The following is an 18,217-nucleotide window of genomic DNA, read 5'->3' on the forward strand; positions in this document are numbered from 1 at the left end:
AGAAACCTTAGAAGGTAATGAGTGAGGCCTGGTGAGCCATGTACTACACTCCCAGTGAAATGTTAAGAAAATCTGAATCATTTTCAGAATTTGTCAGAAAATCTCATGCTCAGATATCTGGCCAAGGAGGATCTTCTCCTTTCATGGAAACCAGGTTTATAGGACAATACTTTCCAAATTTCTGATATCTAAGGGATGCCTTTTATGGATTAAAATTTGAGGCACCCCTCCCTCTCTTAAACCCCAAAAGGTTGGAAGAAGGCAGACACGGAGCAAAGACTCTGAAAGAGATACAGTGGAAGTTTTCCTCTGATGGCAGGCCATTTTTCATTGAGTGCAACTGGACAATTCATTCTCTACCAAAGCAGTCAAGCAGGAGAATGATCTGCCTTCGGAGGAGGCTGATTAGAAGGAGCTAGGATGGGAAATTCACAGCACAATGATGTCACGCCATGCATTGTGTTATGCTCGATGTTACGAGGAAGAGAGCAGAAAGAGACATGGAGCAGCTGCTGCTCTGTATCTCTTGGAACATCTAGTTCTGGCCCATTAAATGTGGCACAATAGTTGAGGTAAGTTGCCAAGGAAGCTGGAGTTTCCATGACTTCAGACCAGCAGCGCTTGATTTTTTTCTGAAAACGTGCTGAAGGCAAATGCCAGTTGCGCTGCTTGACATAGTGGTGGCTGCAGGGACGCCAATGGCATGAATGATGCACGGGGTTAAGCCTGAAAATCCCTGCAGCATTATCTGACCTTGGAGGTGGATGGAAAAGGTCACATAGGGGAAACTTGCACTAGGCTATTTTGTTTCAAAGCAACGATAATGACATCTTGAGACCAAACCAGGATGTTAGAAATGAGATGTCTGTCGCATAACTACTTCCCCCTCTGGACATTTTCCTCTCCTGACCATGATTCAAAGAGTTTGCCGAACACCTTGCCTTTCACCCTTTCTGTGAAGGCCTTCATAAAGAAATGTTAGAAGTGCATGTCTTGTTAGGGAACACTGAGTAACTGCATTTTAAACCTGAAACAACAAAGTTCTCAACTGCTTCACAAACAGCGACTGATCAAAATAGAATATAGTCCACTTGGTCCTTCATGGCAAATCCCTCGAGATGTTTTGCAAAACTAAATTTGGGGAAGCCATTTGGTATTGGCCTTTCAGTGGTTTCTCTTCTATTGGGAAATATAGTCTTCAACACTTTAGAGTGCATTGCCTTCCCAGTGTCCTCTGACACCTCTTGAAGTTTGTTCATATTGGATTGTTTGTTATGGGTCTGATATCTAGGATGAAATTTTAAATACTGATAAGAATTGTAGAAACTAGACTAGATAATTAATACCTTTGCAATGTACTGAATATGAAATACTGGGTGTCTTTTCTTAATTCTATATATAGCATTGCAGATTTGTCTATTCATATCAGTCGGGGGGGGTGTTTCTTTACGGGGTCCTGGGACATTTCCAGATGGGCTGTTGGTCCACAGAAAAATTTATGGTTGTCCTGCACTATGTGGTGTGATTATCTCATGCAGGATAACAACCAAATGTTGACAATGTCATATAGCCACCCTGCTAACATATAGCAATGCTGCTATGAGTGCTCAGTAAGCCAGTCTTTGAGCTCCCTTACTCAATTTAATTTTCTCAGGAGTTCTTGATGTAAGGTTGCTTGGTAAAAATGTAATGAGAGAGGTGTAGCATTAGGGGGAGTTTCTCTTTTTCTCCTGAACCTAAATAAGAGTGAGGACTTTCCTTCACACTGTGCTAACTCTCAAGACATGTGCAGTTGGTGTCTTGGTGCAGTCAGCAAGCCTGCAGCTCCTGCCAGTGGAGAAGCAGAAGAGTCAGGTCTCTTGCTTGCCTGGACGGAAGCAGGCGCACCTCTTCTGCCCAGCCTTGCACTTGCAGGGCTGCTCCAGCTGAATGTTGCACAACAAGTGGTACCTGAAAGTGGTGCTGCCTGTCTTCTGGGTGTGCAAGAAGACAATCGGCTTGTTGGCAGTGATGTGGAAGTTCACATGGCGCAGCAAGTCGGCTTCCAAGAAGTTCAGATGTGGCATGAAGCGCTGTGAGCTGTCGTCCTCTGCCTGGTAAGGGTCTCTTCCCAAGCCGGCTTGGCAGACCAACAGGGTGCACAGGGCAGCCTCAGCCAGGCATTGCTGCAGCTGGCACTCATTGCCCAGGCACATGTCCTGCAGCACCAGACCCCTGAAAGGCAACAGTAGCACCAGCTCCCCAGTGCCAACACTCCTCCATGGCTGGGGTGGGCACATTGCCCCTGCCCAGTGGCCCCAGTCACCACCCCACCAGTGTCATTGCTGTTGTCCTCCTCGCAACTGCCACCTCCATGACAGTGTGCATTGAAGAAGGACTCCCTCCGCCTTCTTCTGCCCTGGAGCTATAATTTTGGCTCTTTCTTGCATCATTAGAGTTTGTTATTCCGTCTTTGATTTCTCCTTCCCTTCCCCAAGGTTCAGAGTCCTCTTTCTAAGCAGGTGTGGGTTCCCTTCCAATTTGGCAGTGGGAAGATGCCAGCTATCTTGCTCAGTGCATGAGAGATTCAAGCAAAATATAGTTGACCGTTGAGCAACTTTAATGAACTTCCTGATTGGCAAAGTAGAGAGTGTTTAAGGTCTATCTGGTGGGTGGCGAGAAGAGGGTGTGACTTTAAGTAAGACCTCTCAAGTTAGGAGCAGGTGCAACCAAATGGTTGATTGGAGAGGACTCCGATTCCTGGAAAATAAGGTAACTTCTGGCCAAAACACAGATTCCTGGAAAATAAGGTAACTTCTGGCCAAAGATAGGACCAGTAGATGTGCAGCAGAGACACTTCTATTTATGGGTTATTCTAATGAGAAGCATGGGGACCTGTTCTGAGGCATGCTGCACTAGATAGTTGTATGTTTTAGGAAACAGTTTTACTTCATAAGATAAACTTGCCCTCTTGGTGGCAGAGATTTGTTTTTGTATTCCCAGTCCTTTAGGGCAGATTTTCAAGACAATCTTCAATCTCAAAGTAATTTTTTATTTATTTAGATTTCATTAGTTTTGACATATTCTGTTTTGGTTTAGGTTCAGTTGGGGTTTGGGGTTGTTGTTGTTTTGCTTTTGGGCAGCGATTATTGTAACTACAGTACCAGGGCTATTAGTTATTATGAGCTGATTCACATTTATACAATATGAAAAATATGCTAACAATAAGTAGAACAGCAAAACATGGAGCAAAAATGCATGTTTCTAAATATGCAGCGAACATAAGCTAGACAGTTGTGGCCACTTTCATCTCCCTGGTGCATGGCTACTGTATTACTACAAACATGCATTTCTGCTTTATACTTTACAATGCATGCTGCTCCAAACCCTGGGCTTGTGCGTAGCACCCCCGCAATGTAAAGTGTGATTCAGCTCTTAACAGGTCAAGATTAAAATAAGGAACTTCCACATTCAATTGCCCTTGCTCCTGCTGTTAGTATTGGAGACAGGCAGCATTCCTTTACTGCAGCTATAGCTTAACTGAGCTAATTCACAAGTCTTTTATGAAGGATAAATCACTGAATTATTCACAGATGTTCCCATCCTCCCCACCATCCTAAACTGTGTCATGGGATACATTATGTTTCCCCGTTAACAGATGGTGGTGACTAAAATTAATTAGTGGCCCGTTTAGAGGAGACTGAATTAATCTGCGCTTGCATGTCCACATGCATCATGTTCTAATTGCTGAATGGTTACCAGTCTAGTACAGAGCTAGAAGAGGTTGGCATACATGTAGTCACAGGGCATTCCACTTATAAGGGTGAGTAGTAGAAGCCCTTTGGTGATTGTCAGTTGTGTTTACATAGGGGTTGCTACATGTACACCAGTGCTGCTACAGTGAGCTCTGAAAAGTGTGTTTGGAGATGCCTATCTGCAAAAAGGGACGCGGGTGGCGCTGTGGGTAAAACCTCAGCGCCTAGGGCTTGCCGATCGCATGGTCCGCGGTTCGAATCCCTGCAGCGGGGTGAGCTCCCGTCTTTCGGTCCCACCTAGCAGTTCGAAAGCACCCCTAAAGTGCAAGTAGATAAATAGGTACCGCTTTCTAGCGGGAAGGTAAACGGTGTTTCTGTGTGCTGCGCTGGTGCCGGCTCGCCAGAGCAGCTTCGTCACGCTGGCCACGTGACCCGGAAGTGTCTCCGGACAGCGCTGGCCCCCGGCCTCTTAAGTGAGATGGGCGCACAACCCTAGAGTCGGACACGACTGGCCCATACGGGCAGGGGTACCTTTACCTTTATCTGCAAAAAAGTGCTTGAGTATGAACCAGGGAATCATGGCCAGTGGTGGGTCTCCAGCATAAGCACCTTGTGCTTGACATAACACCTGCCTTTGACCTTTCACTGTTTTCACACAATGAGAAACAGTAAAGAAACAATAAGATTCATCTCTCTTGTAAAGTGTGAACTGGCCCGGAATTTGCAGTCTGACTTGTCACACTTGTGGGATATTGGAGCAGTGATGAGTGGAACGTCTTAGGGTATTGATCTTTTTCAGCAATCCCTTGGAAGTATAGCAAGCTGCTTCTCATTTTCCTCATTAGTAACTCATGTGTCGCTCAAAAGCTAGTATACTGTTCACTTTACCAAAATATCTTGTGATGGAATATCTCACTACCGATCTTGTAACACTGTGGATCAGTGAGATGGGCAGTTTATGTTCTGCATCTGCCTACTGGCTTATGCCATGTTAAGCATACCAAGCTCACTCTTGTAAGTACAGTATGTCATCATTTTCTTACGTAACTGCATGAAGAGGACATTCTATGGAAGTCAGAGGAGTCCCTTCAAAGATTCTTCCCCCACTCCTTAAAAGACAGACCAAGAAAAATCTGCAAAGGCAAAATGCATTTAACACCTAGCTAGTTTTTAAACCCGTCCACCCAGTCTAGTCAGCCTTTTTAAATGTTATACCCAATTACATTTATTTACATAAACAGAAATGTGCAACTAGGGGAAAGGTAGAGATGTCAAATACTTCCTAACGACAGCAACAGCAGCAACAGCAGTGAAGGACATTTGCTTTCAATTGCCTTGTATAAGGAGAGAGACTTACTTTTCTCCATGACTTCATAAAACAGTGGAGAAAAGGAGATTGCCATTCTTCCAAGGTTACACGGTGGCCTTGTTTGTACGTCACACTAAACTATGGTTTTGTCTGAACACATAGAGAGGAGATTATGGCCGTTTTGCTCGTCCCTGGTCATCTTGTTGCTGTGTCAAGCTGAGACATAGTTTGCCTTCATGTGTCATTTGAGCCTTTCCTCGTGGTTTAGCTTCCCCAGAAAAACCACGAGCCATAAACCAAATGGCAAACCTTGGTTATAGTTCATGGTTAGTCTGGAGAGAGGGAAACCACGAGCCAGATTCAGATAACACAGTAAGCCAAACTATAACTTAGCTCAGGACAGCGCAGCAACAAAACACTCAGGGAGGAGGTAGCAAAGAAGCTACAATCCAGGAGCTAACGTATTTGGGCTACACCAGTATGGGAAAGCTCCTGATTCCTGCTCCAGTGATGCTGCCTCTTGTCATTCTCTGAATTTCTTTGTCCAGTAGACCATTGAGATAATATCCAAGCTTTATCAGGGTCTCACGAGTCTTTTAAGAAAAGAAAAACACTAGGCAGTTCTTGCTTCACTTCTGAGTCTATATGTGTCACCTTTGCAGACTGTTGTGTATCTATGCTCCTGCCACATTCTTTGTCAACTTCATGTATCTGTTGACGATTATTGCTAATGGAAACTCATGGAGCAAACCAGTTAGTCTTTTCTGGAAATTCTTTCATTTTGCTGCTTTGGACTATTTTCCCTCAGATTTATAAAGTAATCAGAAATGCTTGAAAATTGTCAAATGCTACATCTTTGTTTTTGAGTTGAATTCTGGGTTTGTTTGTTTGTTTGTTTGTTTGTTTGTTTGTTTCTTCTATTCAGTTCCTAAATAGTTCTCCAACTTTAGATGGCTCTATTTGAGCCATTCAGACTGTGGTTAATGTTTTCCTGTTTATGGTACGAGTTGCATCCGTTGGACAAGAAACTGTGTTTTTCTGTTTGTGTTCCTTAAAATATTAAGTTCTTTTTAGAAAGAAAACCATGAAGACGTGCAGATGGTTACTGTTTTCAAAGTATAGTAACAGGGCAGATTTTTAAATAAAATAACCAGATTTCTTAGAAACAGAACAGTAGCTATTTAGGGGATGTTTATTCCATGCCTGGTAAATACTTTTACGTTGCCCATTTAGCTCGTTTTGTATGCAGGTCTGCCACACTGTTTGTTTTCTGAATGGTAACCATGCAAAACTGATGTATTTTCCTAAAAGCAAGCAAGCAAAGATTATATATTTTGTGTGGCTTTTTCCCCCCACAGGAGGAGCATGAAAAGGAAAGCAATGTTCACATGTCCTTTCAATGGCGATTGTAAAATCACCAAAGATAACCGGCGACACTGTCAAGCCTGCCGGCTGAAGCGCTGCGTTGACATAGGCATGATGAAAGAGTGTGAGTAAACATGTAGCACAACAGAAACATTGCAATAATCCAAGAGTGTGAAAATCCAGATCACTTCCTCAAGTCACTTTGATTCACTTAAATACATTTTGAAAATTCCATCCTCCGTGTTTGATTCACTTTTTTAAAGGAGGAGGCGAAAGTTGGTTCCTTTACCTAGATTTCCCCAATAGTCGTATTTTGTCAATATGTGGGTGTTCCCCTGCCTTAAAAATAATAATTTAGATACCTAAACGCTTCTTAATACAAAAGTTAAAGCATGTGTCTACCTAGGCGAAAGAGGTGTGTGTGTTTGTAGTAGATCTAACCTGAAAGGTATTTGTATCCCTTCACCTTTTCAGTGTCTGGCTAAGAAGATTATTAGGCAAGAGGGTAAGAGAGAGGATCAGCAGTCTTGTCAAGATGGAAGTGTAGTAAATCATTGATAGTCTGTTTAGAATTTAGAATTGTTTTAGGCCATTTGCTAGCAAACTAGCAAAATTTGAAACCAGAAAACATTTATTGCCTATACTTCTATGAGTTCCCATTAAGTCTGGGGCAGGGAGAGGTGGGGACAAAGTAATTGGTGGCAGGTCTACCACTGGGTATAGATCAACAGAATCTCTGTGCTGCTGTAACCAAACTTGTTCACTCACCTGGAAACTTTTATAGGGATTGGGGAGTATCACATTAAGAACTCTAGCATAATTCCCATCTAGTCTTTTTCTAGGTCCTTCCTGCAGCCTAATCTTCAGTGGTGGTGCATAGTCTTAAAATCTATTGTCTGACATCCTGGTGTGGGCTAGGTTCCTGGCAGATGGCATTACTGTGTTAAAGAAACTGGCAAGAAATTATCAGTGTCTAATATAACAATGGGGAACCTTGGATGCTTCAGATGTTGCTGGGCTATAATTCATATCATCGCTGGCCATTGGCCATGCTTGCCGTGACTGATGGGAGTTGTAGCTCAGCAACATTTGGAGAGCCAAAGGCTCCCTACATCAGCTCTACTATGTAGATCAGGGGTAGGCAATGTAGTATGCTATACAAGTTTTTGACTACCACTCTTTGAGATTGGTTTGAGTTGCAGTAGGGCTGCCATACGTCCGGAATTTCCTGAACATAGCTGGGATTCGGTTGTCAAAAACATCCATAGTTGTAGTCTATAACATCAGAATGACACCATGTTAGCTACTCCTGATGGAGATTCTTGGTCCTTCTTGTGCTTGCTGGGCTTAGAACTGGCAGTATCCTTGATTTGATTTGTATTCTGTATTGTATTCAATGTTTGTTATGCTCAGAATAGATCCGCTGGAATTAATTAACATGACTAATTTAGGCCTATTGATTTCAATGAGTCTCCTCTGATTTTAGTTTAGCAGGCAACAACATTCTGTTTCCTTTCACCTTTGTAAGCAGCCAAATCTTCCTTACTCAGCAGTCATTTGAAACTGTAACACCAATATTTATTTTGGAAATCAACTCCCTAGCACATAATTATTAGTTAACTAACTGCAGAAACTAGTGATTGGAAGGAGTCCATGTAATCTTGCCCAGTTTGTGTTCACTGTGGTCAGATTAATGTAGCATTTCTTCCTTCTCTTCCAGAGAAAGTGCCCTCTTTACTTTGCTGGCAGTCAAAGTAGATGTGCTATTGTTTTACTAGAGCAATATAATGTGTGAAAGTATAATTTTTTTAATGGTATTTTGAGCTGTTAGTTGCTGTGATAATAGAAGCACTTCCTTTCCTTATGACTCAGACTGCTGCTTTACTGGAATTGTTCCCCTTCTGAGGAAGCATAACTCATCCAGGGCTGTTCCATTCTCCTCTTTCTAACTTAGGAGGGATGTAAAGTTTATAGCAGCCATTCTGTGTTAGGTTTTTTTTAAAAGTTTCTAGGAGGTGTGGACTATTAGTGCACACTTGCCACAGGCACGCAAATATTCACACACATTCAGGCACTGTTTCTTGTGTGTGTGCATGCATGCACGAGCCCACACAGATATTCATACATCCCCTACTCTCTTAGCAAACACTCAAGCTGACACACATACTTATTTAGATACGCACTCCCACCTTGTGCTTTTCCCCCTGGGGGGACGCAGAGGTATGCATACGCCTAAACATTTTGTGAATCTATATTTGGCCTCCTTGAGGGGCAGTATTTCAATATGAGTAGGAAAATGAGAGTACCCCTAAACATTTTTTTTTTTAGAAAAAGCACTGCTCCCACCTACTACTCTGCCATTCAGCAGAGCACACAGAAGAGGCACAAGGGATTTTCTTTCCCATCAAAACACTGTAATGGAGTTGGAAGGGACCCCAACGGTCATTTAGTCCAACCCCCTTCAATGCAGGAATCTCAGTTAAAGCATCTGAGACATATGGCCATCCAAACTCTGCTTAAAAACCTCCTGTGAAAGAGAGTCCAGAGCCTCTTGAGGGAGTCCATTCCACAGCCGAACATCTCTTAGTAACAGAAAGTTTTCCTGATGTTTAGTTGGAATCTCCTTTCTTGTAACTTGAATCCATTGGTTGGAGTCCTGCGCTCCAGGGCAGGAAAAAATGAGCTTGCTCCATCTTCCATGTGACAGCCCTTGAGATATTTGAAGATGGCTATCATATCTCTTCTCAGTCTCCTCTTTTCCAGGTTAAGCATACCCAGCTCTTCCTACTGTTCCTCATATGGCTTGGTTTCAAGACCCTTGCCCATCTTGGTTGCCCTCTTCTGCACATGTTGCTGCTTGTCAATATCCTTCTTAAATTGTGGCGCCCAGTTAGATGACTGTACTTAGATTACTGCAACTTGTTATACTTGGGACTGCCTCTGAGGACAGTTCAGAAACTTCAGCTTGTGCAGAATTCAGTGGCCAGTTTGCTCACCAGGACAAGACAGTTTGAGTATATAAGACCAATCCTGGCTTGACTGCACTGGCTGCCAGTTAGTTTCCAGGCTCAATTCAAAGTGCAGGTTTTGACCTATAAAGCCTTAAACGGCACAAGACCGCAATATCTCAAGGACCACCTCTCCACATATGAACCTACGCAGAACCTGCAATCATCTTCACGTACCTTCTTGTGACAGGTCTGGAGGGCAGCAACTCAAGAATGGGCCTTTTCTGCAGTGGCTCCCCACTTGTGGAATGGTCTCTTTAGAGAGGTACGCCTGGCGCCTTTGTTACATATCTTTATGCGCCGGACAAAATCAGTCCTCTTCTTCCAGGCCTTTGGCTAATTTTTCGCTTCATAAGACGTACCTGACCATAAGACGCACCTAGTTTTTAGAAGGGGAATTCAAGAAAAAAAATATTCTTTAAAGGGAGTGCTGAGCAGAGCCTGTATGCATCCCAGGATCTGCTCAGCGCTCCCTTTAAAGAGCCGCATGGAGCGTGTTTGCGGCTCTTGGGGGCTTTTCCACGAGGAGGGAGAAGGGACTGATGGGCTGCCCTCTGTCCCTTCCCCCACCTCCCGGAAAAGCCAGCAAGAGCCACACGCTCTTTAAAGAGCCGCTTGAAGTGTGTGTGCAGCTCTTGGGGGCTTTTCCCCGAGGAGGGAGCAGGGACTTACGGGCTGCCCTTCTCCCTCCTCAGGGAAAAGCCCCCAAGAGCCGCACACATACTCCACGCGGCTCTTTAAAGGGAGCACTGAGCAGAGCCTTCCGCCTGCATTCGCTCCATGAGACACACACACATTTCCCCTTACTTTTTAGGAGGGAAAAGGTGTGTCTTATGGAGCGAAAAATACAGTAAACAGTCTATGACCCTTTAAACCAGGGGTAGGCAACCTAAGGCCCGTGGGCTGGATGCAACCCAATCGCCTTCTCAATCCAGCCTGTGGATGGTCCGGGAATCAACGTGTTTTTACGTGAGTAGAATGTGTGCTTTTATTTAAATTGCATCTCTAGGTTATTTGTGGGGCATAGGAATTCGTTCATTTCCCCCCCCCCTTTCAAAATTTAGTCCAGCCCACCACATGGTCTGAGAGACGGTGGACCCGGCCCACGGCTGAAAAAGGTTGCTGACCCCTGCTTTAAATGGTTGTGGGGCATTGTTTTCGTTGTTTATCGTGCTGTATATTTTTGCGTTTCTACAGTGGTACCTCGGGTTACATATGCTTCAGGTTACATACGCTTCAGGTTACAGACTCCGCTAACCCAGAAATAGTGCTTCAGGTTAAGAACTATGCTTCAGGATAAGAACAGAAATCGTGCTCTGGCAGCGCGGCGACAGCAGGAGGCCCCATTAGCTACAGTGGTGTTTCAGGTTAAGAACGGGCCTCCAGAACGAATTAAGCACTTAACCCGAGGTACCACTGTATATTGTAAGCCACCCTGTATTGTAATCAAACAAAGGATCTCAATAGCAAGAGACCGTTCTCCTGTAACAGTGTTTCCCTCTAACCCACCCACCCAAATGCTACTCATTAGACAGGTAGCATTTAAATGGAGTCAATGCCTTTGTGGAATAATTGTGCATAGCAAGCTCTGAAGAGAGCTGAGGACTTTGATTCCTGCAGTCCTTTGCGGGAGTAAGGGGCAGCTCCAGTGGAACTGCACTTACATTGCCTAGTTCGTAAATTTGGCAAGGCTACCATGAAACCTCAGTAGCGGCATGGGGTGTCCCTCTACCCTCTTCCCCACCTTTGGATATTGTTTTACATATTACATTGAACGTAACTGAAAGACTTTGTAATATGATCAAGAAAAAAAGTGAAAGACATTGCACGTTATTTCTAGTTCATGAAAATCTTCAATGAAAATTATTTCAATAAATTAATAAATAAATTATTCTTTTCGTGAAATAGTTACATGATTAAGGAAACCTTAACTGACTCCAGCTAAAAATAGCCTTTCCCGGCTGTCCGCTAGTTAAATGAATGGGAACAGAATGTGCTTCAAAGAGCTCTAGGCCAAATTACTAAAAGGGTCGTGCTCTCTGTTAGGGTGCTAACTAGCTGGGTTTTTTTTTTTCCCTGGAAGCAGCTGTTGCAATCCATACTACATCCTGGATTTAGCATTCCACTTCTGTGAACTAAGGTTTGTATCCAACAAACTCATCCCATTAACGCAAGAGCCTTCCATGAGTACTAACGTAGCGCTAATTCTTTCCAAGGCTGGCAGTTCTCAAAACATCCTAATTAAATAGTAAACAAGAGTGACTCTGTTAATCTGCCACTATCGTTGGCCTTGCTTCTTTTGACAACAGCCTGTCCGCTGTGAGTTTGTGCCTGACTGTTCCCTCAGCTTCAGCTACAAAAGTTTTGGCCTTGAAGGGTTCACCTAATTACATTCCTTTGCACAGGCACCTTGACCACCCGAATCCCACACATAGATAAACCTTATGTTGTAGCAAGGGATGGAAGAGATTTGGATTTACAGTGGTGCCTCGCAAGACGAAATTAATTCGTTCCGCAAGTCTTTTCGTCTTGCGAGTTTTTCGTCTTGCGAAGCACGGTTTCCCATAGGAATGCATTGAAAATCAATCAATGCGTTCCTATGGAAACCGCCTTCAGACCAGGTTTGGGGACAGTCTGTCCCCCGACCTCTTCTGAAGGCCGACGGGGGGCGAAAGTCTTTGCTTCCCCCCCCCCTTCCCGGGACAGCGGAGACTTCTCTGCTGTCCGGGGCGATCTTAAAATGCTGGCGGGCGGCAACGCTGCCGCCCGCCAGCATTTTAAAATCCCCCGGGAAGGCAGGCAGGGGGGACAAAGACTTTTGCCCCCCACCCGCCTTCAGCAGAGGTCCAGAGGGCTCTCCAAGCTGCGGATAGCAGCCTGCTGCCCCGCGCGAGGGGCGCTCTTAAGCAGAGCGCCCCTCGCGCGGCGCAGACATTCGCAGCTTGGGGAACCCTGCAGGACTTCCCCGCAGGGCTCTCCAAGCGGCGAATGTCGGCCCCGCGCGAGGGGCGCTCTGCTTAAGAGCGCCCCTCGCGCGGGGCAGCAGGCTGCGCACCTTCCCCTCTGTTCCCGGACCTGTCCTGAAGGCTTGCGGTGGGAGGAGGGCTTTCCTCCCCACCGCCAACATTCAGAATGCTGTTCTGAATGTTGGCGGTGGGGAGGAAAAACCCTCCTCCCACCGCAAGCCCCGGGAACAGAGGAGAAGCGCTGCGCACCTTCCCCTCTGTTCCCGGACCTCCCACCTCAAGCCTTAGGACAGGTCCGGGAACAGAGGAGAAGGCGCGCTGCGCTTCCCCACTGTCCCCGGAGATTTCCCTATGGGCTTTCGTCTTGCGAAGCAAGCCCATAGGGAAATTCGTCTTGCGAAGCCGCTAAAAAATCGGAAAACCCTTTCGTCTTGCGGGTTTTTCGTTTAGCGAGGCATTCGTCTTGCGGGGCACCACTGTACTGTACTAAGCTGGAACATGCAAGACTAGACAAAGGAAAAGTCTGCCAATGGGAAATATTTTAAGTCAGCAGCAGGACATAAAGTCTTTTTCAAGGACATGCTAGATAAGAGAAAAAAGTCTACTTAGGATGAAGACAGGAGCTCTTGAACAAGTTGACAGGTGCTGGACAAGTCATGCTACAGGAGGTTTACAAAAGAGGTGCAAAGAAGCTTTGCCTTATGAGGAATGGTTGAAGGAGCTGGGTATGTTTAGCCTGGAAAAGAGGAGACTGAGAGGAGATATGATAGCCATCTTCAAATATCTCAAGGGCTGTGACATGGAAGAGGGAACAAGCTTATTTCCCCCCCTGCTCTGGACGGTAGGACTTGAAGTAATGGATTCAAGTTACAAGAAAGGATATTCCTACTAAACATCAGGAAAAACTTTCTGACAGTAAGAGCTGTTGACAGTGGAATGGTCTCCCTCAGGAGGTTGTGGACTCTTTCACAGAAGGTCTTGCCTTGCCAAGACCTTTGATGAAGTAGGCTTGCACACTGGGAAGGTCACTTCAGTGCGGCTAACACACTGGTTTTGCTTCACCCCTGGAGGCACACTCCATTGTCTTTTGAGACATGTGTATATCAAGAAGGGCAGGACCTGGGTTGAGTATGAAGTGTGTGTGTGTGTGTGTGTGTGTGTGTGTCAGTGTCACAAGTTACTTCAATTTGTCTATAATGTGAAGTAAAAAGTACCTTGGGTTTTCATGTTAATTTTGATCTGCATCACTAACTAATAGCATTCATATATTATGCTAATTTAACAAAAAATTGAATATATGATGCATTTTTCTGGTGATGTGTGACTGGATATGGAATCAATTTTTGACTTGTGTTTGATTTTAAGGAGAAACATAGGTGATTTTGTGTAATTATGATGATGTGTTTTGTTTTTTCTCATGTAAGTCTCATGTCTGAAAATTGAGATGCAGTGGGGCGGGGAGGGGAAGAATGTGAAAACACTGGAAAGTATGAAAGGGAATAAATCCTATGATAGCATGATGGTGAAAGAGCTGACAGAATATATGGCTGCAGGAACAACTTGATGTTAATGGGAAAGAGCATAAAGGTGATAAAGCCTATGCAAAGGATGGGCCTGTTTACTTAGGAATGTAGAGCAGTGAAAACCTCATATAAAACAGGCAGTAAGGTAAAGGGACCCCTGACCATTAGGTCCAGTCGTGGCCAACTCTGGGGTTGCAGTGCTCATCTCGCTTTGTTAGCTGAGGGAGCTGGCATATAGCTTCTGGGTCATGTGACCAGCATGACTGAGCCGCTTCTGGTGAACCAGAGCAGCACACAGAAACGCCGTTTACCTTCCCGCTGGAGTGGTACCTATTTATCTACTTGCACTTTGACATGCTTTTGAACTGCTAGGTTGGCAGGAGCAGGGACTGAGCAACGGGAGCTCACCCCGTTGCAGGGATTTGAACCGCCAACCTTCTGATCGGCAAGTCCTAGGCTCTGTGGTTTAACCCACAGCGCCACCTGCGTCCCAACAGTACCAGCATGCAAAGCTGCCTGCTTTGCGCACTGTTAAATGAAAACCTTCACAGGGGAGATTCATGTGGAACATAGGTTTGTAAATGCATTCAGTTATTTGGCTCCCCCACTCCATCTTTACATAAATGAGGCATAGACAAACTCGGCCCTCCAGCTGTTTTGGGACTACAACCCCCATCATCCCTGACCACTGGTCCTATTAGCTAGGGATGATGGGAGTTGCAGTCCCAAAACATCTGGAGGGCCAAGTTTGCCTATGCCTGACATAAATAAATGGCAGGCCCATATAAAAACATACAGTGTGTTTCCAAGGGGAAAAACACTTGGGTTAGGAGTGTTTATATGTCTAATTTGAAACATTTTAACTAAGGGGTACAAATGTAAAATATGAAAGAAAAGACAACAGTGCTGTATGAAGAAAACGTCTCTGTAATCTAAACCTATTCCAGATTGCATAATCTATGTTTACCAACATAAAACACAATAAGCCATCACTGTCATAGTGTTGTGCAAAAGCAAATAAAATTCTAAATGGTGGTTACGGAGAAAAGCTGTAATAACATAGTGTTTGTTTTAATTAGGACTGTACTTCGTGTTTGGCATGCCAACAGTATAGGGAGGCAAAAAGGCAACGCCTCAAAATGCTGCAAAGATGTAGGAAATCAGATATAAGATTAAACTTCTGATAAGAAATACGAAGTTTCCTATATCTTGGTATCATTTTGAGGCTTTGTTTCTGATTTTTGTCACCTTGAGGTCTGATGTTGCCCACTTTCTTCCAGCTTAACAATCCAGAAAACCATAGGTGTTTCAAGCCATAATACCTTTTCCCTCCTAAATTTCAAACATTTGACTTTACGTTTTATTTTCCCATCTACTTGTGATGGACTTCCAGGGTGAGGTCCAAAGAGCTGTGTACAAAACACTCCATTGCACTGGGACTTTTTGAGGGTGTGGAGGCAAGGGCACACACCTAAAAGTCACTCTTGGAAGTTGAGGGAACTTTTAGAGGACCATTTGATATATTATGGGATGCTGCAGTTGGAAAGGGAAGCTGGCTGAGGAATAACCTGCAATTAATAAAGAAAGGAAAAATAGCCTGCAGCTATGGATATGCAGTAGAGTTTTCTATTTGCACACAGGCTGCTTTGGCCTCATTGTTTTATTTATAGGGACAGTTGCTGTGTTAATGCTACCTGTGCCCATCAGTCACACCTGCATAGCTCTGCATGACTTGAGACCCCACCACCTCTGAAGGTAGCATGTGTAAACATTAGTTGTAGGAATTTTGTGTATGTTGATAATGATCCTAATGTGAAGAGAAAGCAGGTTCCCATGACTGCTATATACATCTGATTTAAATCAGCCAAGGCCACTCCAACAGAAAAACATCTGTGGCCCTAGCAATTTCTGAGATGCAACGTTTATCTTAACCTTTTAAGAGCCAGAACTTGAGCATAGAAGAGATTTGCTATGTTTGGTAAAATTCCACACTTCTGCTAATTCAAACCATTCCTGTGTTCTAGTTTGGTGCTTACAGTTTGTTGTTTGAGTTCTGTATGAAGCCCCCATGGGGGAGGCAAAGAGGTTAGGGACATCTTAAGTTCTGGCATTAAAAATAAAATTACCAAAACACGAAACACTGTTAGCACTTTTGTAGGTTGCATTTAAGAAAATGGACCATTTCTTCATTGTTTACACGTATACTTGTATACCCTATTTCTCGACAAAGGATCAATGATGTTATATGGGAGTATCCCAAACCAGTGATCTGGTCTGTGTGTTTATAGTTCTAATTTATAATTTAATGTATAATTTTGAAGTTCTTTGCGAGTTCTTCCTACCTCCTAACAAATGCTGAGATGAGTTTTATTGAAGGACTGTTTGTTGCAAGCAACTAAAGATGTGGCAATGAGAGATTTTCTCATGAACAAACAGTGCAGCAGCAGCAGTAATACGTGTGACTCTGTAAAGAATGTGCAATTCCTATGTCGATGAGAACAAACAAATTATGGCTTAGTTAAACTGGAGTCAATGACTGATGAAACGAACACAGCAAATCAATATTTTGGGGGGTTGGACCCAGAGGTTTTACTCTGAACAGAACACGTTTCCATTCATGGTCACAGAGTGAAACACTTGCGACCAGATCGTTACCTTTTTCAAGCCATGATGTGCCTGTTTTCGCTGCCCAAATTTAGAGGCATGCTGGGGGTGGTGGTAAAAAGTCAGTTTCCAGGATACTTGGGAAAACTCACGTGTGTTAAATGCACGCAGCCTAAAAGCCCTTTGTAACAGTGCCAGGAATGCTACTGTAAACTCTCTCAGTGTGCCATTTTTCAATTTGGCTGAAAAGCAAGTAGAAGAAAGTCATATGCTGTACAGTGGTACCTCAGGTTAAGTCCTTAATTCGTTCCAGAGGTCCATTCTTAACCTGAAACTGTTCTTAACCTGAAGCACCACTTTAGCTAATGGGGCCTCCTGCCGCCGCCGCGCCGCCAGAGCACGATTTCTGTTTTATCCTGAAGCAAAGTTCTTAATCCAAGGTACTATTTCTGGTTTAGTGGAGTTTGTAACCTGAAGCGTATGTAACCTGAGGTACCACTGTAGTACTTTGTAACTGGTTGTAAAAAAACAAGGCCTGGAAGTAGTACTTTCTGCAGTTTCTGTCTGCCATTGCTCAGTCTAAAGGAGGTTTACACTGGGCTACTGGCAACGCTTTGAAACTGCGGTTTCAAAATGGGGAGGGCTGTAGCTCAGCGATGAGAATACCTTCTTTGTATGCGCAAGGTCCCCGGTTCAATGCCCGACATCTCTTGCTAAGACTGGGAGAGAAACTGTCCTGAAACTCTAAGAGCCAATGCCAGTCAATGCCGGCAGTGCTGAGGTAGATCTATTGCAATCTATTTCTTCTGACTGAGCTACCTTGTGAAGCTGTGTGCTGGGGTCAGATTAGGACTAGGTAATTAAGGGATCGTTTTATTCCTATTTGTATATGGAATATTGGGTGGGGGTCAGGGAGCCCAAAGTACATACAGTCCTGTAGCAACATTGTAAATGGCCCTATCATGCAGACCAGAATCTGAGGAAAGATGATTCACCTGTTTATAATTTTGCCTGGGTCAGCATACTGAAACTCCCTTTAATATACTATTCCACTGGCTTCTCTGTTAATGGTGAATCACTTGGGTACCCATGGTGGTTTTCATTACTTTTTGCGGCCATTTATTACTTGTTATGCGTTGTTTGATTCAGAACTACAAAAAAACTAATTGCATTCCTTCCTTCTGAAATATATGATGTGGCATGTCTCCATCAGTATTCAGTTCAAGCAAGGACATCACCACCCTTCTGCTTATAGGAAAAGTGACCTTCTATTCATTGTGCTCTTTAGAAAAATGTGCCATGCTCTGAAAGAACAGTGTATTAAGTCTTCTGCATGGTAAAAAAAATCTTAGAGCAGTTGCAGTTATTACCCTCTCCAGAATCTAGGGCCCATAGGACTCGTGTGAGTATATTTTATTGTAAAATATAGCCTGCAGCCTGCAATCCTGCGGTTTGAGTGAACTATATAAATTTATAATTTCAAGCATAGCTTGAAAAAACTTCTGGGAGTTAGTTTGACAAAAATACATTATAATTGTAATGGTTCTTTCAATTGCTATTGCTTGTGTGTGTTGTTTTTTTAAAAAAAGACAGTGGGTCTCCTTCCTGGTCCACTTCATAACATTGAATGAAATAGGCTCTTGTCTTTTGAAGCTCAAACTGCAGTAAAGTAGCTAAACCTGAAAAAGTGCTGCAATACTCTTTTTAG

The 18,217-nt window shown here is 43.9% G+C and overlaps 1 protein-coding gene across 3 annotated transcripts in view; it reads left to right on the forward strand.

Moving 5' to 3' along the window:
• Positions 1-18,217, forward strand: part of VDR (vitamin D receptor) — an 82,010-nt gene that overhangs the window by 44,505 nt on the left and 19,288 nt on the right. For all 3 annotated transcript variants that reach the window (XM_083728974.1, XM_083728975.1, XM_083728976.1), the window contains one exon: positions 6,402-6,532. In XM_083728974.1, coding sequence (XP_083585100.1) covers positions 6,402-6,532 — 131 coding nt within the window. The remainder of the gene's footprint in view (positions 1-6,401; positions 6,533-18,217) is intronic.

This window comes from Podarcis gaigeae (assembly GCF_964106915.1).
Source record: "Podarcis gaigeae genome assembly, chromosome: 2".
NCBI classification, from domain to species: domain Eukaryota; kingdom Metazoa; phylum Chordata; class Lepidosauria; order Squamata; family Lacertidae; genus Podarcis; species Podarcis gaigeae.